This window comes from Pyrgilauda ruficollis, unplaced genomic scaffold, assembly GCF_017590135.1.
Source record: "Pyrgilauda ruficollis isolate IOZ18807 unplaced genomic scaffold, ASM1759013v1 scaffold48, whole genome shotgun sequence".
Taxonomy (NCBI): Eukaryota; Metazoa; Chordata; class Aves; order Passeriformes; family Passeridae; genus Pyrgilauda; species Pyrgilauda ruficollis.
In genome coordinates, this window is record NW_024526377.1 from 2,045,645 (window position 1) to 2,070,940 (window position 25,296).

At 49.5% G+C, this 25,296-nt stretch overlaps 1 protein-coding gene across 6 annotated transcripts in view; it reads left to right on the forward strand.

Moving 5' to 3' along the window:
• Window positions 1-840: 840 nt before the first annotated feature.
• The window catches only part of SCMH1 (Scm polycomb group protein homolog 1), a 60,107-nt gene continuing 35,651 nt past the window's right edge, over window positions 841-25,296 (forward strand). For 3 of the 6 annotated variants that reach the window (XM_041479310.1, XM_041479311.1, XM_041479312.1), the window contains exons 1-4: window positions 921-973; window positions 15,483-15,589; window positions 19,343-19,427; window positions 22,119-22,187. In XM_041479310.1, the coding sequence (XP_041335244.1) occupies window positions 19,403-19,427; window positions 22,119-22,187 (94 nt within the window). In that variant the 5' untranslated portion in view covers window positions 921-973; window positions 15,483-15,589; window positions 19,343-19,402. Of the gene's footprint in view, window positions 974-15,482; window positions 15,590-19,342; window positions 19,428-22,118; window positions 22,188-25,296 lie in introns of all 6 variants that reach the window. The other 3 variants (XM_041479306.1, XM_041479307.1, XM_041479309.1) reach the window with 3 other exon arrangements.

Below are 25,296 nucleotides of genomic sequence, written 5' to 3' on the forward strand. Positions count from 1 at the left end.
AGGGCTCCAGCAGGTCACAGTGGGGTTCTGCTATGCCAGAGGGTCCTGGCTGGGCACTGGGGCACCCACTCCCAGGTGTGGAGATCATGGCAGGGGCCTGCCCTGTGCCCATGTGTCCTGGGTGGGCATGGGAGCTCCACCTCAGTGCTGGGGCTCACGGGAGGAGCAAGTCTGTCCTGTCCCAAGGGTTCTGGGATGGCACAGGGGATCTGTTCCCAGGCTGGGGCTCACAGTGCGGGTCTGTCCCTGTGCCCAAAGGGTCCTGGATGGCACAGGGGGTCTGTTCCCAGGCTGGGGCTCACAGTCAGGGTCTGTCTTGTCCCAGGGGTCCTGGGGAGGGTTGGAGAGGCTGACCCCAGGCTGAGGATCATGGGTGGGGGTCTGTCCTGTACCTGGTGGGTCCCTTGAGGGCACAGGGATTCCTCCCAAGCACGGTGAGGACACTTGCGGGTCTGCCCCGTGCCCAGAGTGTGGGTGGGGACGGGGGTCTGTCCCCGCGTGAGGGCGGCCCCGAGGGGGCATGGCGGGCGACCCGCGGGGCGCAGCGACAGTGGAGGGGTTTGTGAGGGCCGGGCCGAGCGGAGCCGAGCCAGGACGGGCTGAACCCAGCCGAGACCGAGCGGAGCCGAGCCCTGCCTGAGCCCGAGCCGAGCTGTGCCGAACCAGAGAGGAGCCGTGCCGAGATAAGCCAAGGCGAGCCGAGCCGAACGCAGCCGAACCCAACCGAGCCGAGCCTCGGCCGATCAGCTGCCGAAGCCCCTGAGCTGGCCGGAGCCGTCCCGGCGGCGGGGGCGGCGCGGGGCCGGGCCGGGCCGGGCCGGGCTGCCGGTCCCTCCTCCCCGATCCCCCGCCGCTCCCCCTCCGCTCCTTCCCGTTCCCTCCCGTTCCCTCCCCGCCTCCCTGCGCAGCGCGAACATGGCGGCGGCGGCGGCGGCGAGGGACTGAGCAGCGCCAGCGCTCGGCGGCCGCGCAGGTGAGCGGGCGGCCCGGGGCGGGCGGCTCGGCCGGGCTCGGTCCGGCCGGGCCGGGGAGGCGCGGCGGGGCTCGAGCGGGGATCGGGCTCGCAGCCCGGCCCGGATCTCATCCCTCCTGTCAGCGCGGCCCGGCCGCCGCTTCAGCGCGGTGCCCGGGCCGGGGGCGGCTGTCACCGCCCGCACCTGCTGGTGCCCGTCCGGGACCGGCCCTCGTGGCGGCTGGGCAGCGCCCCGGGGCTCCCCGGCCCCGCGGCTGCCCGGCCGGGCTGTGCCTCCCGGGGAAGCCTCTTCCAGGGCTTTGTTGTTCTGCCGGGTGTCCCCGGGCAGGGCCTCGGGCAGCCGCGGTACCGCCTCGCCCCGAGGCCTCGGAGCGGTTCTGGGGCCGGCCGGAGATGCCCCCCTCCCCGGCGCGTTTCGGTATCAGCCGGGCGCTCCCGGCAGGAAAGGGGAAGCGGGACCGAGCTGCAGGAGGTGGTCCCGGCTGCGGGCTGTGCCCGGGGGATTTGTGCCCTTCCTCCCCCACGAGCCCTTCGGGGCTCGGTGCCACCGTTCTGTGTGTGTGTGGAGCTGGTGCCCGGTGCTTCGAGCAGGTCCCCGCCAGGTCCTGCTGCTGGAGGTAGCAGGGATGACCCCGGGAAGCAGCCGGAGTAATCCCATCACCCCCATGCCTGGGGAAAAGCTGCGCCTCCTTCGCACCCGCCCCGAGCTGAGTGCTGGGATGGAGCTGGGAGCGAGACAAGATTTGAGCGTTTCGTGCACAGTGAGATGTTTAAAAATAACCCCGGTGACGGCTGGCTCCTGCCGCGCGGGTTTAATCCGCAAGCTCTTTGAAGCTCCCGTGTAAAAACTGTGGCAGCACTTTGGAGTCTGGATGACTGAAGGTAGAGCTGGCAAATCCGAACAGGCAGCCTGAGTTTGGGATGCACTGAGCAGCTTGGCTCCCTTGGGCCTCGGATGGTTTAGGTTCAGCAGCTGAACATGAAACTATTTCCATGAGGAACGTCGGGATACCCAGCTTCGGGGTCCCCGGCTTTGATTTTTTGGCTGAGTTTCTGTTTACTGTTGTTGTTTATAGTAAACAGCGTGCACTGAGTGGCTGGGAACAGCCATGTGGTCGCTGCAGTTCGCAGCCAGTAATATTGGGGGAAAATGTTCTCCCACCTCGGTTCAACGCCTGAGCGCCGGCTGCGGGCTGGGCCTCCTCCTGTCGCCTTCCTCTCTTACTCTCAGCTTCTGCTGGCCAGACTGTGCTGTCCATATGTGTTTGCTAGGAATATTGGGAGCATGGGATGGTGGTGTCATTCCTTGTGCTTCATCTCAGGCGCTGGCGTGTGGCTTGGTGTTAATATGGGGAACAAAACTCGGCTCATGGGAGTCTCAGCTTGGGACGAGCTGCCGTGGTATGCAGCCCTGCATGTCCTGGTGGGTAGTTCAGGATCTGCCCAGTAGATGGTATGAAAATGCAGATGGAAATCAGGGAGTCCCTTGCAATGGGCACGAGGGAAATGCAGGTATTTCTGTGCTTTTTAAAGTATTTATTTAATGAAAAGTTTGTGTGTTCTGTTTGTGAGAGATATGCTGAGTCTTGCTCCTCCTGATTTGGTATTTACATCTTAGCAAGCAACAATTCTGCATCTTGATAATGTGCTTTTCTTGGGGCACTTCTGTGGAAACCTGATGAATTTTGCAGGACAATATGGATGTCTATAAGTAAAAGATTCCGTTAAGGTATTAAATGATGATCTTATTCATCAAGTAGCTGTGCATTAGTCTAGACGGGAATGCTGTGGGAGTTGTGTCCCTGCCCTATGTCTAATTTAAAGGAATGTCTGAAACTTTGTTTCATAGTCTCAGACATCAGGTACCTCCAGATATGTCCTGGTTGTTTCCCAACCCTGGCTAAGGTCAGGTAGATTTCTAAACCCTTCCTGAGTAATAGTTCTTCTGTTAAGCTCTTCATGCTGGCAATTCCATATCCTCTGCAGGTGATGTATGCCAGCACTTAGGCCTCCTCATCATTAGAGAGATTTTTCAGGGTGTTTAATCTAAACCTTTGTCTTGCACTTTAAACCTGTTATTTTTCTGATGTCCAGAGCTCATGGAGAGCACCCTACTCCCCACATCACTCCACTTCCTACGTGTCTGCAGCTCAGTTAGAAGCATTTGAAGACTTTTTTTCCCTCTCCCTAAGCTGAGCAAGATAGTTTCTCCAATCTTCTCATGTGGGCATGTCAGCCTAGCTGATCTCTGTCTCTGACTTGGGTTCTGCTCCCATTCACACTTCACCTAAAGTGCTGTGGTCAGTCAGAACAGGACTCTGCAGAGCAGTTGTAATAAGCTGGGCCCAAATGACCCTGTTTTGGGTATGTCTCAGCACTGTTACGTGACAAGGAATGCAGATCACATGTTTGCCTGTTTGTGCTTTTAACTGTGTGTTTGTGACAGGACTTGGCGTGCTCAGTGAGCTCCTGTTTGCAAATCTGGAGTAGCGTGCTAGCAACGTGAGCTTGGAGCTGTGCTCAGTTAAACCTTGTTGTGTTTGGGGCTCTTGTTTGAGCTGTAATGTTTGCATCTAGCACCCCATCTTTTCTCCTTTTCTTTTCTGTGCCTGCTACTGCAATTCAGTTTTTGCAATGAGACAAAAAGATTTTGAGTCGTTTATGCATCCATTAATGTTTGAGAAGTTTCCTGACAAGGAGGGATCCCTGAGGAGTGAGGGAAGATGCATTGAGGACAGAGCAGCAACTCTGGCTGCCAGCTTCTCTTGTAAGGTGGTTAATCTCCTGCATATATGTAATTCAGAGACATGCCAAGGTAAAAATTACCTCCATAACTGAACTCTCAGTGTAGCAGAACTGTAACTCTGACCCCTCCTTCACCCCAGCACTACATCCGGGTGTAGCACCTGCAGTCCAAGCTGGGCCATAAGTGCTTCATCCCACTTTATTTGCAGGATAGCACAGCCTAATCCTAAAGGAAATGCTTTTTCTGGCTTTAATACAGTTGTAAAAAATTCCTTTCTACCAGTGGAAGCTGTTATAAAACATTTGCCCTATGTTTAACTGATAGTGCAAGTCTGAGAGCAGCAGGAAGCACAAGAGATCGTCCGTGTCTATCAACACATCTCACTGGGCTTGGAGTGAACAAATCCAGTGACCTGAACTAGTGGTGTCAGAGTGGTGTCTGGTGGGGACACCTGAGCACTGGAGATCAGCACCTCCTCCTCTTCGCAAAGCTGTGCTCTGTCCTGGGTGGTAATCTCCCTTAGCAGGACATTTCAGGGGTGGTTTCAATTGTGAGCTGAAGGAGAGATCAGTACAGGGACATCACTGCAGCCTGGCTGCTGCTGAAAACACTTAATTCCCAGAGATCTCTATTTTCATTCAATTCCCTTAAAAAACAGAGTAATACTTGGTTCTTTTACTGAGGTTTCTTACACACACCACCTCTAGCAGATTTAAACACTGATACACAGTTTGCAGTCTGCATGGTTCACTCAGGCACCTACCAAATGTTTCTGCCTCTCTAGCTGGGATTTAAGCAGAGTTTGTGTGTGCCTCTGCTCTTACTGGACTGAATCTCACACTTTTATGCAGACTCATCCTGAGCAAAAAATCAAGAATTTGGCTGAGAACTGAAGGAAAAGATGAACGTCTCTTTTGCTGCCTCTGCTGTTTGCGTGGCAGCCTCGTCCAACAGGCCAGATGGGCAGGTGATGTCTGGGGAATCTAAAGCACTTGGCTTCCTAAGAGCTGACTTGATCAGCAGAGGGAAGTGACCCCTGCAGCTCCACGGCCTGGTTGGTAATATGTCACTGGAGATGAGGAAACAGCAGAGTCAGTGTGGTCATTGCCAACACAAGGGAGCTGACGTGGGAATTCAGGCAGGACTGTTTTTCCTTGGCACAAGCTTGTTTTTCTGCTGCTCTCCATTTCTTGCTCAGAAGTTTTTTTGTTTGTATTATAAATTGAATGGCGTTATCACCAGTCGGAAAAGAAACTCCTGCTGGAGGTGTCTCCTCCCAGCCAATGTGCTCAGAGTTACCCAGCTCCAATTAGCTTGTACATTTTCCAGACTGCCACAGTGGGAACAGCCCAGAAACCTCTCAGGTTTGTTTTCAACAACGGAAACTGCAGGAGTAGATACCAGTGGAAATTTGCAAAGTTCAGTCTTTGCCCATTGAATTTCCTGCAATTCCTCCCCTCTCCTGGCCCTTCCAGGTTTCACTGGACGCTGGTCTGGGTCCTTTCTCCTAGATATCGTGGCAAGGGAACAAGTTTGGTTCACCATTTCTGGAGTGACATCTGCTGTGGTTTGCTTGGGGGTGGAGGGAAGTAGTTGCACCCTTCTGATTCCTCAGGGTGCTGCTGTTGTTTGACTACAGGAAAAGGTCCTGACAGGAAAAATGGATTTTGTGCCTGACAGAAGCTGGGGGACACTTATAACGTTTGAGTTCAGTGTTGGCAGAGGCTGCACAGGGTGAAGCCCATCTGTGCTCCACTGAGTGAGCCACGGTCCCATTGGCTGCTGCTTACTGTCACCTCTTGCTGGAACACCTGCTGCCATCGCCTGACCAGCTTCCATCCTCTCTGCCCTCCCCTGTGCCACTGCTGCAGGGTGTCCCTGCTCCCGGCCTCCCTCCCTTCCCCATTTGGAGCAGCCCCTGCCTCCTCCCCCCATGCTGAGCCCTCAGCAGTGGGATGCATGTCCAGCTGTGTCTGCGGTGAGCGGGAGGGCAGCCTGTGTTCCCTGTTCCCCCTCGCTCCCTCCTGGCTGTGGGAGCCTCCCTGGGCCACTGCCAGGGCCTGCCTGCCCTCCCCGTGTCCCTGCAGCTGTGGGGAGGCCAGGCCAGGGGCCAGGCTGGGCCGCACACACCGTGGGGGACACAAATGAGCAGCAGCTTTAGGATGGCTCATTGTCATTGACAGCCTTACGTGTGTATATCCATCTTAAATATTCAGAGAATTTTCAAAAGCAATCCACATATAATCACTGAATTCTGACCTGCCTACAGCTAGTATTTTGGCTCCTTATTAAAACCCAGGGTTTCTACTGAGTTATGCTGGACTTGCAATTCACTTCCAGCCACTCCAATGATAGTTAGAAGGAATTATCTTCTGGAGTTGTCTTCTTCATAGACAGTCAGTAGTGGATGGTTACTCCATGGCTCTTCTCAGGGGAGAGGGACTTGGGGCAGTAATGCAGGCTTGGCTCTGGCTCTGGGTGGCACAAAACGTCCCCACAGTGCAGTTGAGTATCCCTGAAACCAGCTGGTCTGCAGAGGTGATGGCTCAAGGTGAGGGTGGCTGCCTGAGCTCAGGCTGAATGCACTGAGCAACTCTGCAGCGTGCTGGGCACCTCCCAGCAGTGCTCTCTCCCTGCACTCGCTGCTGCAGGGCCCCTCGCTCCCCACTTGTGCCTTTCCTGCCCAGCTGCAGCACATAAGGTAGGAGAAATTTCTCCTCTATACTCGTTAGTTAAGTGAAGGAGTAGAGAGCAGGCAGAAGAGCTGATGGAGTCTGATGTGGACCAAGGAGGAAGTTGTACCAATTCTGCTTTCTAAAAATAAGTCAAGTGGCTGTTCACACAGCCCAGAGACTGCTGCTCTCTGTGTGCTGACTGTGGTTGCTTTTTTTTTTTTTTTTTTTTGGTCTTTTTACAGCAAATCTTAGATGCTGCAGTCCATTAAAATTGTGCAGTGGCTGTGTAATCCGGAAGGTACCTATGGAGAAAGTCTTGTGGTTTCAGTGTTTCTAGAAGTGACCTTGAAGGATCACCCATACATAATGTTTCCTGGAGGTTTCTCTAGGGTGTTCTAAGATTTCCAGTGATGGTGATTCCTACTTTCCTCAGCAATTCACTCCAGTGCCTGACTGTTCTGAGATTAAGAAGCTTTACTTGATTTCAGGCTGGTATTGCTGTACTTTAGCCCCATCATTTTGGCATTTCACCTTCTCTTCTGGCAAGCTACCAAGAGAAGAAAAATGCTGTACCGCTTGTTATGTACAGTTGACATTATCCAGAGGATATTGATCACTGATAGGCAGCAGGTATCAGTTCCACCACCTTGCTGCTCACCTGAAGCCCTTAACTCTTACCACAGGTGGGTTAAACCATGCCAGCTGGCTGACCTCCTGGCTTGTAACTTCACTCCTGAGGTCATTTGTCATTGCCACAGCCCCACACTGGAGGGTTTTACCTGGCTGTGCAGTGCCACATCTCCTCCAGCGTGGCAGGAGGTAGCAGCTCACTTGATGGTGAATTGCTAGGCCTGGAGAGGGCAGGAGGAATTTGCTTCGCTTGAGCATTATCCAAGCCCTGCACTGTAGATCTGGGCAGTGCCAGTGTTGTTCCAGCATTATGGTGGGGTTGAGGGATGGCTTTTGAATCTTGGCTCTTTTTCTATCACCATGAGTTTTGGTCATATCTTGCACACTGCTGGCAGAGTCTCCAGTTGTGTGTGTGTGTGTGTGGCAGTGTCTGTTCAGCGTTATCTTGTGCCTGACCAGAGGACTCAATATGTTCTGGGGCTGCTCAGTTATTTCATATTGTTGTCAGCTGGAAAATCTGTAAATGCCCTGTGATATTTTATAGCTTTATAAGCTGTACAAAATGTCCAGCAGGTACTTGAATGTCGAGCAGATACAGTCTGTAAGAGTGCCTTGTTTTCATTAGCTCCTTGGCAGACACTGAACATACTTGAAGTGCTGCAGGATGGACTTTTGGTTCCTTGTGGTCATGGTTTGGGTTTTTTTATTGGCATCTACCGTGTGCTGCACAGAAAACAGTGAAGGGCCTCACAGGATATTTTTTAGTTGTCCAAACTCTTGGCCCTTCAGGAATGTAAAGCAGCCTAACAACTTTTTCTTTATATAATTAACAGCAATCTGTTCAGGGTTTCCTGCAGGAACTGGCTAGTGATTTTTCCTCTTTGGGAGTAATTCTCCTGAGCTAATATTTCTGTCTATGTCTAGATTGTTCTTTCTTTTGTTATTAAAATTGAGTGTAATTTTGATGGGCATGTTATACTTTTTCTGTATCCAGACTTTGTACAGTAGAGGATATTTCTGTTTGAGAAGATACATGGTTTTGAATACTGGGATTTTATCTTCTTAAGTCACAGATGAGACCAGAGTTACACACAGGGTAAAAATAGCAAGCAGTAATTAATACCCATCCTCAGTGAGCCTGGCTTTTCTGGTTTCTCTTGACATGTTGCACTGTAGCAATTTCCTTTCTTTTTCCTAAGAAATATATGAATTAATATCTCTCTACATAAGTGAGAAAATAAAAGATGCTTGTTTCCTGCCCTGGCACACCATTCCCTTGGGGTACAATGAGTTTGAGGAGTCTTCTCCTGGGCAGCCCTTTGCCTTGATTGGGCTGGAGCAGAGCAGGCACCTGGAGGAATGGCTCCCTTCACATCCTTCCCTCCCCAGACATCCTTATTTCCCTCTGTCAGGGCTGGATTATCTCTGTCTCAGTGCTCAAAGCAGCAGAGACTGACTCCTCTTCCGCTCCAACAAGGGTAAATCCAGGTTTGGTGCCTCTGCTCCATACCCCTAGGGTTTGGAGATTTTATCTTTCTCATCTCTTTAGCAGATGGGGCAGATCAGTAGGAACTATTTCTCATCTGTCCTTTGCATAAGAAGAATCAGCTGCTGGAGGGGTTGGAGGGGAGTCTGGCTGTGCTTCCTGCCAGAGACCCTGAGTTTTGTCACTCTGAGGGTATATTTTTATACACACACACACACACACACACACACACACACACACACACACATTAAAGGGGTTTTCTCTGAGAGAGCAGGTTCAGGAGGGCAGAGGGCGTTGCATTTGGAAGGTTTGGGAAGGTTGGCTGTATGGATGTTGAGTCAGACAGGGATTTGTATGTGGATCTGTGAAGGATTCAGCCTTGCGTGTGACTGGAGTTGAGCCCCCCTCCCTCCTCCCCTTTGTCAGTAGGGAGATGTTTGTGTTGGTGCTGGACCTCAGGAAGGTAAGAAATGCTTAACTCCGTGGAAGGTCATTCCTGTGTCCTGGATGAGGAAAGCAAGCACTTCAGGCACTCCAGTAACGTGCTCAGCGATTGCTTTGATGCCATGTGAAGCTTCAGGATGAGTTTTCATCCTGTGTATTTTCCCAAGGGATGTTGCTAAGCATTCCATTTAATTGTTAGGGTTGGTTATAGAAGGAAAGGAGAAGGAAAATGCAACTGTAGGTGTGTGTAACCATCATCATCCCCCATGTCTCAGTATTTAGCTCGTTAGAGAGTGGTGATTTTGTCCCTCACCTTTTCTTCAGGCCTGATTTGTTCTCCTCTGCTCTCTGAGCTCTCATCTCCCTCCCTGCTGTTTCAGTGGAAACCCTTGCCCCATGTGTCTCTCCCTGAGGATCACCCTCCTCCCTTGTGCTTGTGAGATACAGGCTACTTTAAGGGATTGGGTCATCCCCTTCCCCTCTCTTTGCAAGGTTTTCCTCATTTACATTTCTGTTGTGTCCCTAATTACCATCCCTTTGGTTTTTTATTCCCCCTCAAGCTGCCTTTCCCTGCTTATGGTCTCCTGAGGACGTTGTGCTGAAACTATCAAACTTACATTACTAGAAATAGTTAATGCAGAATTTTCTTTGAGGAATTCTCACATCCTGCTTGCAGCATCACTGCACAGTCTGTCGTGAAATTTCCAATAGAGACACAACTGGAAGTCAGTCCTTTCCTTCTGGATTGCCTCCTGTTTCTCCTTCCATAGGAATACATTGTCCTTCCATATCTTCCATTCCATAAAGAGTTTTATTTTTTTATAGAGTCCAGTAGAGAATTAAGGATAAGGTTGATTAAACATGTTATATGTACATATATCTACTGGGTGTCAGCCAGAGACCCGTGAAGAGTTTACCCACTGGAGCCCTTTCTGGGGCCACATCCATCACCCCTGTAACTGCTGTCTGGGAAAGCAGCCACAGCTGACTGTTCAAGGGGGGCTGTACTAGCCTGTCTGGGGCTGATATGGAAACCATGCACTGGTTTTTAATGTACTCCTGTTTAAATTCTTATTTAAAGACTTTGAAGCATCCTGTTGTGTGCTTTTGTGAGGGGTGACTTTGTAAGTGCCCTGGGCAGAATCCCATTTCAAGGTCTCCTGTAAGCCATCTGCTTTCAGTAATAGCTCTTAGCTTTGGCATGTGGCTCAGTGCAGGCTGAAACAGCCACATTGCTGCAAAACTTTCTTTACTGCCTGCATCAGTTTGGGCTTCCCACTATGCCTGCACAGGCTGGTGCACTCTTGGGGTGCCCTGCATCAACCCTGTCCTTGAGGTTCACCCTCCAGCTTCCCCCCAGGCAAGGGGGGGCATGACCCAGCACAGGAGTGTGGGGTGCACCATGTCCTGCACCTCTCTGTGTTCTGGGATTGCCATGAAAGGATGCTCAGGTACCTGCAAGCCTGGCCTGTGGTCTGGTTCCCAGTCACCAGGGTGTCAGGGAACAGTCAGAATATGCCAGGATCAGGCTACAGAGCCCCATGTGTGAATGGCCTGGGTTGTAGACCGGCACAGCAATGTACCCAATCCACTGATGACAACTGGAAGTATAGTTGTCATTAGTGGATTGGGTACACTGCTGTGCCAGTCTACAACCCAGGCCCTTCCTTTTCTAAAGTCAGGAGACTTTAACTTTTAGCTATGGGAGTCCTGCTGACACAAAATAGCTGTAACACAGATGGTTCAGTGTTAGAAACAGCAGCCTTGGGCACACAGATTCGGTTCCTTGCTTGGGCATGTTCTTCCCATATGGCACTGAAGTCCATCAGTGCTTTGCTTTTGTGTATGTAACAGGCACCTTACCTGCCCAAAAAGCAGATCTCTCTGTTGAGTTTTGTTACAGTGCATTTGGGAGTGCCACATGGAGGTACAGGGCAGAAATGTCTCTGCTTAACAGCCAGAAACAGAGACCTGCAGCTTTTCCCAAAACTCCTCCAGAACAGTCATGGAGAGTGTTGGTGGCATCTTTCACACTGGCATGTGGGACGTGGGCATTGCTCAGCTCAGAGGGAGAACCTCAAAGTGACTTCAACAGTAAGACCAGTCATAAAGAATTTGCTGAAATTATTCTGGAGCACAGTGAAGCTTCCTTACCCCCAGCTGTTCCCACAGGGGATTTATATGATTAGATAAGGTCTGTGCCACATCAGCACGAGTTCAAGGTGGGCCACTCGCTGTCCATGGCAGTGGGAGGCAGCCCAGGCCCTGGCTCCACGCCTTGGACATGGTCCTGTCTGGGGAGGAGCAGCACAGGATCCTCTGAGTGCTGTGAATCCCTGCCCATGTCAAGGGGGTTGGAACAAGAGGATCTTTGAGCTCCCTTCTGACCCAAACCACTCCATGTTCCCTGCATGGGAAGGCTTTAGGTTTTGCACTGTTTTCTTTCTATTTGAGTGGGTGGGAAACCAATACCAGTCTTAAAAGCAGCTGTGATTTTTCAGCAGTGTGTGGACTTCTTACAGCAGTCAAGCCCCATCTTTCCAAGGAGGATTTGCAGGGCTGGACTGCTCACCCCCCTCACTACAGAAATGGCAGCTACGGAGCTGTAACTCCCAGCTCATCAGTAAACATGTCTGTACTGAGAAAATTCATCCTGTTAAGGGGCTTTCTTTAGCAAAGTAAAGTCAGATTATCTTATTTGTCTTTTATTTGAAGCCCTTTCATCTCTCTGTTTCTCTCAGCCTGGGTATCCTGTTCCTGGAGTGTGCCAAATACGTTGTCTTTATTGCAGCCTCTTCAGTCTTTGTGGAGAGCAAGATCTGCTCACAGTGATACATGTCAGGATGGTTTTGGTTTGATCCAAGGCCCATGCTGGTTTTGTTGGGGTTTTTTTGGTTTTGTTTTTTGGTTTTGGTTTTTGTCTTTTTTTTGTGTGTGGGTTGGGGTTTTGGGTTATTTTTGCATAGGGAAGGAAATCTTTATTGAAATCTTGCAAGGTTTTATTTAATTTCTCCCACAATCATGAGCAGTGGTAACTGTTGTAGCTTTGCTCACAGTGGACGTTCCTCTCACTGGTCCTTGATTTTTTTACTCACCCTGAGGGTGATCTCTTGAGTTTGACTCAGCAGTGTCTGGTGGTCCAGCTGCCATTTCCTGGGAGGCTGACTTATCTCCTCTCCCCACCAACCTGAAGGTGTTCAAAGGGAAGTCATAAAATCAATATTTTCATTGTAGAAACATGGTCTATCCAAGTTTTTCACATGTTTTTGTCTTTTAAAATATGTACTCCTGTGAGACTTGGCTCAGGGGCTGAGGAAGTGTGTTACTTGTGATCACATCTTTGAGACACCTCAGTGTGTTAACACAAGAATGTGTTTGTGAGGAGCCTGTCATGAAGTCTGGAGTTCATCAGTCCACTTCTTACTTGATATAAGGATAAAATTAATTCCAGAGAATGGGAGATGTTGGAAATGACAGAAAATCCTTCTGGTAGAAAGAGGAGTAATGGTTTACAGCCATCAGGTATTTCAGATCACACAAGGGGATCAGTACTGCAGATGGAAATACCAGCATTCATCATACAGTGTTATTTAGAAATATTCCCTGGTATGAATGTAAGGGCTCTCCTGACCTGATGAGGGGAGATGCTTCCAGAGGTGCTGTATCTTCATCAGCCTTTGTTTGGAGCTGCCAAAAACATGACTTTGCACAGACAAGGAGAAATAAAACTCCAGTCTTGCTCAGGAAGATGGTAACAGGGAGGTGGATGGAACTAAAATCATTGTTTAAGATAAATTCTGACTCACCTTTTCAAACTTGGGAGCTGATCACTCCTGAGAGTTTACTCCAGGTCCCACATAAGCATTATTTAGCATTTTGGTTTAGGATTCCTTGCCTGCCCGTCTGGCTCTGAGAAGGCTGGTCCTGGGAGCTGATGTTTGGCTTCTGCCCAGGAAAGGGGCAGTCAGCTGGCTCATCAGAGAGTGCCTTGAGAGCAAACCTGGGCTTTAGACCAGGAAAAGTTCTGGTGTCCACAGGTCAGGCAGAAATCTGAGGAGCCACGTCTGGTGTGAAAACTAAAAGAGGAGTCAGACTGTGCACTGACAGTCCTCTGATTTCATCAGGTAGGCTGAAAGTGCTTTTCTTTCTGCATCACTGAAATTAAAAATGGCAAAAAAAAGGTGTTAAATGAGCAAGCAGGCTGAGTTTGGAGAAGGTTCTTCCCCTAGAGGGTCGTGGGGCCCTGAACACGCTTCCAGGGAATGGTCATGGTTCCAAAGCTGCCAGAGCTCGAGGAACATCTGGAAAATGCTCTCAGGGACAGGGTGGGATTGTTGGGGTGTCCTGTGTGTGGTTAGGAGTTGGAATTGATGATCCTGAGTTGGATGGCTCTCTCCCAACTCAGGATATTCTGTAATTAACATGATCTGCTCATCATGTGCCTGATTTTCTCCTTGGGTTGAGTTGGCACTGGATGTGCCTGTGTAACCCTTGGTCACATAGGGGCTTCCAGAATGGAGCTGAAACATTCCAGCAGGGAGGCTGGAATGGCAGCACTGCCATCACCCCTGACAGGCAGGAGCTTACAGTGCTGCCCTCACGTTTCCTGAGGGAATTTGTAAGGGACAGCTCTTTAGTGCTGGAAACATTGATGGTGTTTGATGGAAACATCACTGTGAAGAAAACCTCAGCTGAAGCAAAGGTTACATGGAAGGGATTTTTAGTGGCTGCAGCGGTCATGGTGCTCCAGACCTGTGCTTTTGTGGGGAACAAATCAATGACTGCAGGCACTTTGCATCATGAGAAACTCTCAGGATTCTCTTGTGGCAGGCCCATGGGATTTCCAAGAAGCATCATTCTCACAGTCCTCTGTCAATATCCAAAGTTTCCTTTTTTTTTTTTCCCCCCCCAATCCTGATCTGTGGGTATGTATCCAAGCTAATAAAACCATTTTCCAGCTTCGCTGTTGGTGGTTTTCTTCCTCTTGTCTCTGAAAGCCTCTGGCCTGCTGGCAGCGGCATTGTCCAGCGAGGTTTGAAGCTTGGCACGCTGTCAGCAAACCTTCAGGTTCCCTTTCAATCAAACATGGTAGTGCTGAGATCTGACTTGGATTCCATCCCAAGGTTCACCATAATCATCCTTGTATAATAGGAAGTCCAAACAACCCCAGGAAATAATTCAGATGTGACTGGTGCCTTGAGTGGAACAAAGAAGTGCCTAGAAGAGACATTAAGAGCCTCAGCTCTAACTCTTTTCATTATTATGCGCTCCGAAGGAGCAGAGGCTTTGGAGATAAAGGGATTACATGCATCTCATGAGGTCTGGAAAGATGGGACAGCATCTTCCATCCACATTCTCTCTTTTTTGTTTTACTGATATTGCAGTTGCCACATTCTGTGGAAGAATATTGCAGAGTAGGCTCCCCTGTAACCCTGCAGTTGCCTTCCAAGCTGGCACAGGTAAATTGAATCTGACTACCCTTAGGGATGAGCTTTTGGAAGAGCCTGTTGGCAAGAGCAGTGGGGAGAGAACTTAATTAGATTAAGATGCATTTCCACAGTGTTGCTGCAGGCTGTGCAGTGCTGGAGAGAGCAGCGCTCGGAGCTGGGGATGCCCTGGGATGCTCTTCCAGCCCTGCCTGCCTCTGCTGCCTGAGAAAAAGGAAAATGCATCAGAGGTGTGAATCTCAGTGTAACCCAGCACTGGGCTCACCAGGCTGTGAACAAACCGTGTCCTGAGCTGGTGTCCTGCCCCTGGCTGTGAGCAGGGGTCAGCAGCCTGGCAGGGGGGCAAGGACTCAGCTTTTCCTTGCCACAGCACAGCAGCTGAGGCAGTGATGTGGTGGGCAGGGTTTGGCTGGGCACCCATCCTTCGTTCAGCTCTTGCTTGAGGCCTGGGTACTGATGGCCCATGGGCCTCATACTTTGATGCCCTTACAAATGCTGGTTTGCTTTTCCATGTCTGTGTCATTTCTAAGGTTACTCGTTTACTTCTCGTGATAACTTCCTCCATAAGGAAGTTGCATGTCTATTAATTTCCAATGAATTGTTCCTTCTGCCTGGAATATACTTGGGAGTTTTTTACTTTTGTAGGTTTGCTCTGCTGCACTGGGAAAGGATAATTTGGAGTCCCCAGTTCTCTCTCTTCATTCTACTCATTATTTTATATGCCTCTCCTGTGGTCTCTCCTTTTCATTACTAATCAGGTCTAGTCTTTTCAATCCTCCTTTGTGTGATAGTTTCATTTTACAAAAGCTGAACTAGTTTCTATCAGCTCAGTTGATGTGATCTTACTCATATCAAAGGTGTTTAACAGCTGCAGTCCCGTGTACTCACTGCAAGCTGAACTTAAATTGTGTCAAGTTCTGTGCTACTTTATGAGTGCAAGTGGGAATGTTTGTTACAGCTGTCTTTAAATTTAAATTTGGATGTTTTAAATGAATTAAATATGAACATGAATAATGCAGCTGGTAACTTAGCCTTTCTGCAATTAAATGCAAACTTTTTCATTTTGTCTCTGTGCTTTCAGGTTTTGCTATGCCGCAGTGTTTGTACTGACTCTGCTGTCTTGTAGGAGTGATGGGGAACTAGAGCCCATGACAGTTCAGTGGAGCCCTTGGCACTTTTGATATCTCGGTGAGTGAAAGTTGTTTGAAACTCTGGGAGAGGCACTTCATCTGATACTAAAGGCAGCAAATTAGTAGGTCGTTTTACATTTTTAAGGTAGCATCCTGCTGAAATGAATTTGCACATCGATGTGTCCTTTCAGGTTATAAATTCTGGAAACCAGCACTCTGTAATGCTGTAGTTCATGCTTGGGAGATTATCTTGATGTCCACAAGCAGGAGAAACACAGCTTTTGAAAACAAGGAGAGTTTTAATTCTGGTATGCCGCTCTGTGCAAGTGTCAGGCTCTGGAGGTGGAGCATTGCAGAGTGTGCTGGGCTGTGGAAGTCTCAAAGGCTTTATCTGATGCAACAGTAATATTGTGTCCTTTGTGCCATGGATCCAGACAACAGGTCCTCATCAGGGGCATGTTTGTGCCTGAGGTGATTCTGGATCTGTCTCTGTGGGTAGCCTGGTTTTGCCCCTTGGATACCAGTCTGTACCTTCTGCTATTTATTACTTTCACATTTTTTCAGTCTTCAGTCTCTGAATGGAGTAAAGGTCACATCCATTGGTACCATGGTGCTCCTGTCCACAGGTGCCTGTGGCCTTGTCTGTTCTGCCTTTGGCTTTCTTCTCTCTACACTGAATTCTCCTCACTGGGGCATTTCAGCCTTGTCAAAACCTGTAGGGTGATTCCTCTTTCCACTCTGTTGTCAGTGAGATAAAGTCCCTGGGTGTTTCAGGTTGGAAGGAGCTTTCAGAGGTTGTCTGGTCCAATGCTGCATGCAGAGGTGGGCTGACTTTGAAGTCAGAGTCAGCTACAAGGTTAGATCAGGCTGGCAGGGGAGGGAGCTCCAAGGGAGTATCTCCAAGGGTGGAGATTTTACAGCTCCTCTGGGCAACTATAAATTACAGCCAGTAGAAATCATCAATTCCCAAGCCCTGTGTTAGTAAAGTCCAGGGGCAGCAGAGAGACAGCTCCTGTCTGTGCTCCCTGTGACCAGGGACAGGACCCAAGGGAGTGGCTGGAGCTGTGTCAGGGGAGGGTCAGGCTGGGTATAAGGAAAAGGTTCTTTTCCCAGGAAATGGTCATGACCCTAAGCCTGCCAGAGCTCCAGGAGCATTTGGACAACGCTCTCAGACCCAGGGTGGGACTGTTGGGGTTTCTGTGACAGGCCAGGAGCTGGATTTGGTGACCCCCGTGGATCCTTCCCAATTGTCATTGTACAGTGTCTGTCTCCATGGCTGAAGAAGGGCATCCCTGCATCCTAGGGCAGGAGCTGTCCCTGTCCCTGTGATGCAGTAAGGCTGCTGGCTCCCATCTGGCTGTGTAGGTCCAGCTGTCCCTGGGGCAGGCAGGCTGAAGCTGTGCATCATGGAGTTTGGCTCTGCCTCTTCTCTAGACATTACATGACTCTGAGCACACTAATTATTTTGCCTTTTTTCCCCTTGAGTTATGATTTTGCAGGATTAACCACATGTTGCTGTCCTGTGATGTGAGAAGTACAGGGGATCTGGGTGGTACAGAGCTGTGTAGAGGCTCATGCAGGCTGGCAGGAGTCAGGCTGGGGCTGTCACATTTGGGCAGTTTCTTGGAAGCATATTTTAGAGTGCAGTGTCCTTGAGCTGGCACTCATGTGGCTCTCAGCAAAGTGGGACTCCCCATGCAACTTAAGTCTCCTCCTTTGGGGAACTCTCAGCATTTATCTAATTATTTATTTAAATTGGACGTTTACAACATATGATTCTCTTCCACGACACAAGATGTTGCTGAGAGCCTGCTGCAGTGTTGGCTGAGGGGTACCAGTAGTCAGCTCTGTACTTTATCAGTATCACAGAATTACAGAACCATTAAGGTTGAAAAATACCTCCAAGATCATTAAGACCAAGCACCACCATGTCCACTACACCAGAGCACTAGTCCCACATCCAGAGATGTCTTCAGTACACCACCATCTCCCTGGGCAGCCCATTCCCATGCTTGACACCCCTTTCTGTGAAGAAATTCTTCCTGATGTCCAACCTGAACCTCCCCTGGCACATCTTGAGGCTGTTTCCTATTGAACTGTCCTTGTTCCCTCAAAGAAGAGACTGACCCTCACCTGCCTGCCCCTCCTGTCAGGGAGTTGTGGAGGGGGAGAAGGTCCCCCTGAGCCTCATTAGGGCTATTGGGCCATAACCTTTCACAAACCCTGTCTGAGCAGCTCAAACACAGTCACAATGTTTTTTCTTCCAATACTTTAGAAGGGAAGGGGTCACACATCTCTGCCAGCAGAACTTTGAGGTGCTCAGGCTGAAGTGGCTTTTCAGAATCCCTCAGAGGGGCACAGGAACTCCTGTGCCAAACACATGAGATTTATGTGTGTGAGTACTTGAGAAAGTCCCACAGACAGCAGAGGGGCAGAGCCAGAGATGGCAAATGCTTGTCTGGTGCCTTTATATATAAACACCTTTCAGCCTGGGTTTTTATGTCTAGGAGACTTTTCCTGCCAGGACTGCTAGTCTTTAATAAAAATGACTGAAGAAAATTATGAAAAGAAGCTTTAAAAGTTGTAAATAACCTTTCACATGTAGGTTACCTTCTGCTATTGAAAGGGAAACCAACCTTACTCCTTTCACAAGTGTGTACAGACACACACACTATTTAGAAGAGAGGCAATAAGTGACTACTGTGCACCTTTTGATTTGGATTAAAAAAGCAACCAGGATTTTTTTTTCCTTTAGTGTTTAATATTCCCTCAGTATTTTTCTTCTCAGAGTATTGCTCAGTGTTGCATGTAAAGAGGCTGTAGTTTGTAGAGCTGTTACAGAAAATTAAACTCTATTTCTCTTACAGTTAGAAAAAGCCTGGTTTTCAAAACCCCAAATTCTTGCCAAGTTGGATCTGTAAATAACCCTTTAAGCAGCTACTCAGTGCTGTGTCCTGAGACAGCTTCCTGCTTCTCCTGACTGCCCCACTGTGAACAAAATGGAATTATATTGATACAATTAATCTTTCATTAGTTAGTGGAGTGTCAAAACATGCTATTCGTGGCTTTCCCAAGGGCTTGTTTGTGGCTCAGCCATTCATTTGGATGGTTTTTGGCAGGGCTTTATGGGTGTGGCAGGCCCTGCCCTGTGAGAGTGGTTGTGCTGGAGCACTGGGTCCCTGTACATGACCACCACACATCTCCCAGGAGCTCTGATTTTTCAGGAATATTTCTTTATAACAAGAATGCAAATGCCTTTGCTTGTTGGGCACAGTCCAGCCAGTTTTTCTCCAACCAGGAAAAAAAAATGCAGCACAACTTGGACACTCGTGGCAGTACTAACAGCAAAAGTATTTCCTGGGTCATTGTCCAATTTCTCATCCTTATTCCCCAGAACTGCTGTGAGCAATTTGAATTGTAAGTGGCAAGCTGGGGATTGCTGTGCTGCTTTGCCAGAGTTAATGTTATGTTTCCATGTGTTTTCTTTCATAAATTCCAGCTCTGCCTCCCTTTGTTAGTGAGTGGGAGCAGCCCCTCCTTCCACACACACGCTCTGGACCCGCTGTAGGGTTAGCAAAGATACAGGCATGTGCTCCTTGTGCTTATTCATGCTGCTCCTGCTGCCATGAATTTGGTGTTGTCCACAAATTGGAGAAAGTCTTGTAGTTTCAGGGGGTGAAATGAGTTGTGTGTGTTCTGTGCTGCCCCAGGTGACAGAGCATGATTTTCCCCCACTGTGTGATAAGTTAATGCTGCAGATGACTGTGCTCCAGAATGGGGAATTTTCTCATCTTTATTTCTTTTGTCCTAGACATCTCCAGTTCTGTAAGAGCAGCCCAGTCCCAGGATAAGGACAGCAGCAGGTGGTAGAATGCGGAAGCCAGGCCCTCAGAAAGGTGAGCAGTGATGCTTGGCACAGCAAGGGCCCTGCAGTGGCTGGCATGGCCTGGAGTGCTGCAGGGGGCTGACAGTGGGGTGGGAGCGGAGGGGATGTGCTTGGAAGCCCAAAGCAGAGTTGTGTGTTTCTCAATCAGTGTGCAGAGAGCAGTTCATCCATCCACCCCTGTGACAGGAAGAGGAGAGTCCTTTTTTGGGGCATCCCTGCAGCTCGTGGGGCGCAGTGTCAGCAGCGAGGGTGCCCTGCAGAGCCCAGAGCACCATCTGGCAGAGCTCCCAGCATGAGGCAAACTGCCTGTGCTGGCACAGGCCTCCCCCTCTAATGAGGCATGAAACCAGAAACCAGCCTACCTTGTGGAGAGGAAATCTGTCAGGAGGTTACCCTGCCACCCAGTCCCTTGGCCCCTCACGCAGCACGTGCTTCCTGGGTCCTGCATCCCCAACAAAAAGGGTGAAGCCAAGCAGACTGCCAGCAGCTGAGCTGCTCTGGCTTCTTGTGCTTAACAAAAATATTGATTTCCTTTAGTGCTGTGCCGTGCATGTGCGTCTGACTGGAGTGATCTCATCAGGGAGGAGGGGGGAAGGGAGAAGAGAGAGGATGGAGCATCCTCCACAGCTCTTTGTTCACATCTGCTCCACACTCCCAAGGTTTATTGCAGGAGATTTCTATGCTCGATTTCTCTCCTCCCTTTATTTTTTTTAAATGTCTCCTTTGCTTCTGTCGTGGTTCATCTTACAGCGGCATTATCCTCTTCCTAACGCTGCTTGTCCTTTAATGAAGTGAAAATAAATGAAGGAAAGCAGGGAATGGGGAGACCCTGCTGTGAGGCAGCTGGAGGGCTTGGCAATAAAGGAGGCTGGTTGATTAGTCAGCAGCGTGGCTGTGGCCCGGGCTGCCTGGATTCAGCCTCGCTCACAGCTTGTTCTCTGTGCTCCTGGAGCCTCCAGCCAGCCTGCCTCTGTGACCTGGGCTCAGAATGCCAGGCTGTAGGTTGCAGAGGCAGCACCTGCACCGTGCACATGTGGGTTTCTGTCCTACTTACCTGCTTTTTTAATAATGCATTGAACTTGCACTGTTTCTTTATTTGTCTGCAGAAATTCTTGTTTCGCTCTCTTTCTGCTGCTTTTGTATCCTGCTTAATGAGGATTTTTGCATGTTAAAGGTTAAGAACAAAATGTACCTTCACCTGCAGAGTGTGGTGAGAAGCTCCTCTGAGTGCATGGATGCTGTTAGAGCTGTCCTGCAGCACTGAGGGGAGCCTTACCCTCCCAGGGGGCTCTTTTGCTTCTGACTTAAATACTTTATGTCCTTTATTCTTGCTTTCTTAGGGACATGGCACAATACTGTGCCTCGTGGTAATGCATTTATTAGGAAGGGTGTCCTTCAATCCTTTCATTCATTTATGTCTCTCCAAGGAGGCTCTTTGTCTGGCCCATGTCTAGTGACGCTGTGGCCACACTCCATATGTCCCTCGTGTTCATTTAAAGGATGCTGGTCTGGCATCCCTCTGTTGGGCTGGAGGCTGTTGGAGGCAGGGTGGGCATCCCCCACTTCTTGCTCTATCACTTTCCAGAGCAATAAAACCTACTGTCCTCTCCATTGTGCTGAAAAGAACATGTCAAGAAGAGAAGATTGTAAAAATAATTGTCCCAAAGCAATTCCAGACACATCAAGAGACCCCAGGCCACTTTAGAAGCAGCTCTTAGACTGCCTCTTCCAGCTACTGGTCAGATTTCAAACCTTTTCCTTTCATAAGGAACTGTTTTTCATGGGGGCAAGGCACATTTCATAGAGCACTACCAAGCTGCTGTCTACAATAGCCCTAAAAATGATCTGTAACAAGAAACTGTTTTTCATGGCACATTTCATAGAGCACTACCAAGCTGCTGTCTACAATAGCCCTAAAAATGATCTGTAAAATAAAGGAGCTGGAGGGCAGCAGCACTCCCAGGGTGCCAGCCTGGCAGCAGCAGGTTGAGGAGCTGGCTCAGGGTGAACTGTGCCATGGCACAGGGCTGGAGGCCAGGATGAGCATTCCCCACTTTTTGCTCTATCACTTTCCAGAGCTGTCTTGAGAAGTTCAGTTTTTTTGGAGCTCTGAGACCCAAAGCTGTCATGAGCAAAGACAGCTCAGGTGAGCTGCTCTGCAGAGCTGGTGCTGCTTTGTTGTGCTGTCCTCTGAGCTGCAAGGGACACAAGGAAGCCTGGTGTTGTGTGTGGAGAGGGCCCTTGTGCAGATTTTCAGACAAGTCCTCTCTGTCACCACAAAGGGTTGAGGTTGCTTGTGTGGAATAACCTGGAGTTCATACACAAGGAGCCATTCTGCACCAAAGATCCACATGAGCCATTTTTAGTGGCTGTTATGTTTGTTCCTCTCAAGCCCTTCTTCTCATAGCTAAAATGATGGAGTTTGCTGGTTTTTGTTATTGCTTGTCACCAAAGGAGAACAGTGGCTGGTGGGAACTAAACAGGGATTGAGGTGCAGGTGTGGATACCTCCTGTCAGGTACCTGCATGACCTGGGGAGAGAAAGGGAGCACACCCCAGAGACAGAGGCAAGTCATCCATGCCTCTGGGGTCATGATATGGAGGGCACTGCTGTCCTCTGAAGTGCCTGGAGCACAGATAGTGTAGGAGGGTGCATTGTCTGGCTCCTTTCCCTGACACAAATGCTCTGTTTCTTGTCTCAGCCATAGACTGGAAAGATGGTAAAAAGCACAAGTACAGCCGCCCGTCAGAGTCTCCCTCCCAGTACCAAGGTAAGAGAGCTCCCTTCTTCCTCCCCCCGCTTTTTTTTTTTTTTTTGCCCTCCCTTCTCCTTTTTGCAATTTCTGAAGATTTTTTGAGAAGTGCATAGTGCAGCAGTGAATATTGGTGATCACCTGCAAGAAACTCTGAGCAGTTCATCACTGCCCAAAGCTTGGGCACATCCTTGGGGGATGTAGGGTTTGGGGAGACCATAAAGCTCCTCCAGTGCCTCCAGGAGAGCTGAAGAGGGACTTAAGACAAGGATCTGAGGTGACAGGACAACGGGAATGGCATCATCCTGTCAGAGAGCAGGGTTAGATGGGATATTGAGAAGAAATTCTTCCTTGTTAGACTGGGGGGCCCTGGCATAGGATGCCCAGAGAAGCTGTGGCTGTCCCATCCCTGGAAGTGTCCAAAGCCAGGTTGGACAGGGTTTGGAGCAACCTGGGACAGTGGAAGGTCTCCCTGCCCATGGCAGGTGGAAAGGAATGGGCTTTAAGGTCCCTTCCAACCCAAACCATTCTGTGATTCTGCACAGTGAGGGGGTAAAACTGCAGCATGTGCCACAGAGCACCCTGTAATCCAGGCTGGAAGAATTTCAGGCCAAAGCTGCCTTGGGAACCTCTGAGGAGAGCAGGACAGAGCAGACAGCTCTGGTGTTTCAGAGCTGTTGGTTTTGACTCACATTATCACATTTTACTGAGCAGGACAGAGCAGTGGGGCTCATGTTACCAATGGAGCATGTGCAGCTGGATTGATGGCTGAGCAAAGTGCCTGGGATGGGGCAGGGTGGGACAGGCAGGAGCTGTGCCTGTGGGAGAGCTGACCCCTTGGGAGGCCATGCTCAGACATCAGGGACAGCCACTGTCACCTGGGATCTGCCAGCCCAGACGATGCTCTGCTCATTTTCATACCGAGCTGGCTCAAACTGTGCTGCTTTCATGTGCTGCCTTGGTGCTCCTTAGCAGCCACACATATGGGCTGCAGACTCTAATGGGATGCCTTGATCTGGATAGGCCACGTTCTCCTTCACAGATGTGACCTGAAACACACATGTATTGTTTCAGTTGGATTGATGACCCCTCGGGAGCCAAAATGCTAATGGAGCCCAAACCAGACTTCGGTTAAAGATATAAACAGAAACTCCATCTTCATTTAAATTCTGGGCAAAGGATCAATGTTAAATGCAACATGAAGAAAATCAAAACATGAGGGTGCAGAGCTGCATTGTTCACAACTACTGCAGTTTGACCCCTTGGGTTTGTGGAGTGTTTTGTTTGGAGTAAATATTTTTGGAGGTTAAGACATCAGAGCCCAAATCTGACTCTCTGCCTGGAAGTAATCTCTTCCTTTGGCATGAGCACACGACAAGGAGCTTTCCCAAGGCAAGCACAAGTGACAGACAGTCACCCCAGCGACATTTCCACAGCCAAGTCACAGGGAGTCACACGGATTCCCAGTCCTTGGCTTTTGTTTGGCTCACAGATGGAGTTTAAAAAACAGGGTGTTTCTCATTTAAGTGTCTCTCATTTCTTCCTGTGAAGAAGATCCAATGTGCTGGAGAGAGGCAGAGAGGGACTTGGGACAAGGGCCTGAAGTGCAGGGTTTCCTCTCATGCTAAAGGTGTGGTGGCAGCTTCCAACTGCAGTCTGCAGTTTTTACCTTGGTTTGAGGGTAATCTTGAAAAAGAAGTGCAGGGTCTACCTGTGCTTGCCCTGCCACCTGTGTGTAAGGGGATGGCTGGTAGTGAGCACTGCTGTATCAGCTCTGCCTTTTCTTAGAAGTCTTTGTGTTTCTCCTGCTTATCTTTGCAAAATAAATCACCAGAACTATTAGTCATAGGAATAAGAGAATCACAGAACACCCTGGGCTGGAAGGGACCCCAAGGATCATTTAGTCCAACCCTGGCCCTGCCCAGACCCCCCAGCAACCCCACCCTGGGCATCCCTGGAGCTCTGGCAGCCTCGGGGCCGTGCCCATTCCCTGGGGAGCCTGGGCAGTGCCAGCACCCTCTGGGGGAAGAACCTTGCCCTGATCTCCAGCCTGAGCTGCCCTGGCCCAGCTTCATGCTGTACCCTCAGGTCCTAGAGAAGCTGCAGTTCTAGTGCTGTGTGTGTCTTCATACAGTGGTTGAATCCCAGCAGGCTTTAGAATTAATCTCAAATAAGTTCCATGTCCAAACACTATTTTTAGAGGCCTGCAGCTGTGTCAGAAATTCTCTGCTCCCACTGGGTTGTGCAGCATGTATCTGGGCTGTGGAGTGAGCTGCTGCAGGGAGCAGGACAGCCTTGCTTGGTGTGGAGAGAGTGGAAAGTGGGAAGATTTAAACCATGACAACTTTTAATAGTGATGGATTGAAACCAGCTGAGGGGAGGTTGTTTTTGGTTTTCTTTTTTTATAAAATTGTCAAGCACAGCTGATCCTGTTCAGGCTGCTGGCTCAGGGCCTGGGACTGAGACTGGCACTGCTCACCCAGTACTGTCACCTGGGTGTCCTCTGTGATGTGGGGACAAGAAGGCCTGTCCCAGTCTGAGATGAGCCCACATCAGCCACCAGAGTTAAGGGGTGGAATACATAAGGCATTTCCAGGCCAGGAGTGCCAAGCTTTGCTTTGCCTGCGTGTTTACTCCACATTATTCATACAAAGAGTTTCATTGACAGAACCAAGTATAAAATCATATCTTCAATTAAAGCAAAAGAATTTTGGTTTTGTGAGAGCATCATTGCAGTAACTCACTGAATTTCCTCATTCACCCAGTGTGAGACTGTGGCTGAAAGGAAAATATGTGCCAGTGAAGGGAGCTGAGTACTCTGGGGCATGGAGAGTGCTGTCAGTCTGGAAACAGCAATATTCAGGCAGTGTGGCAATGAAACTGTATTTTTTCTGTTCATTTTCCCCATTTTTAACAGTGTACCAGTCATCTGCATGGGAGGTGGTGAGAAAGCAGCATTCCTTGTATTTATTTGAAGCTTGTAGGTTATGAAGGCTCTTCTGTGCACGAGGCAGCGCTGAAGCAATGTGTGCTGACCTTACTGCCTCAATTTTCAGAGGTGTGGTGTGTGCTGCAGTAGCTAAAATGGCTCTTAATGTAGCTTTTGTTTTGAAAATAGACTGATTAA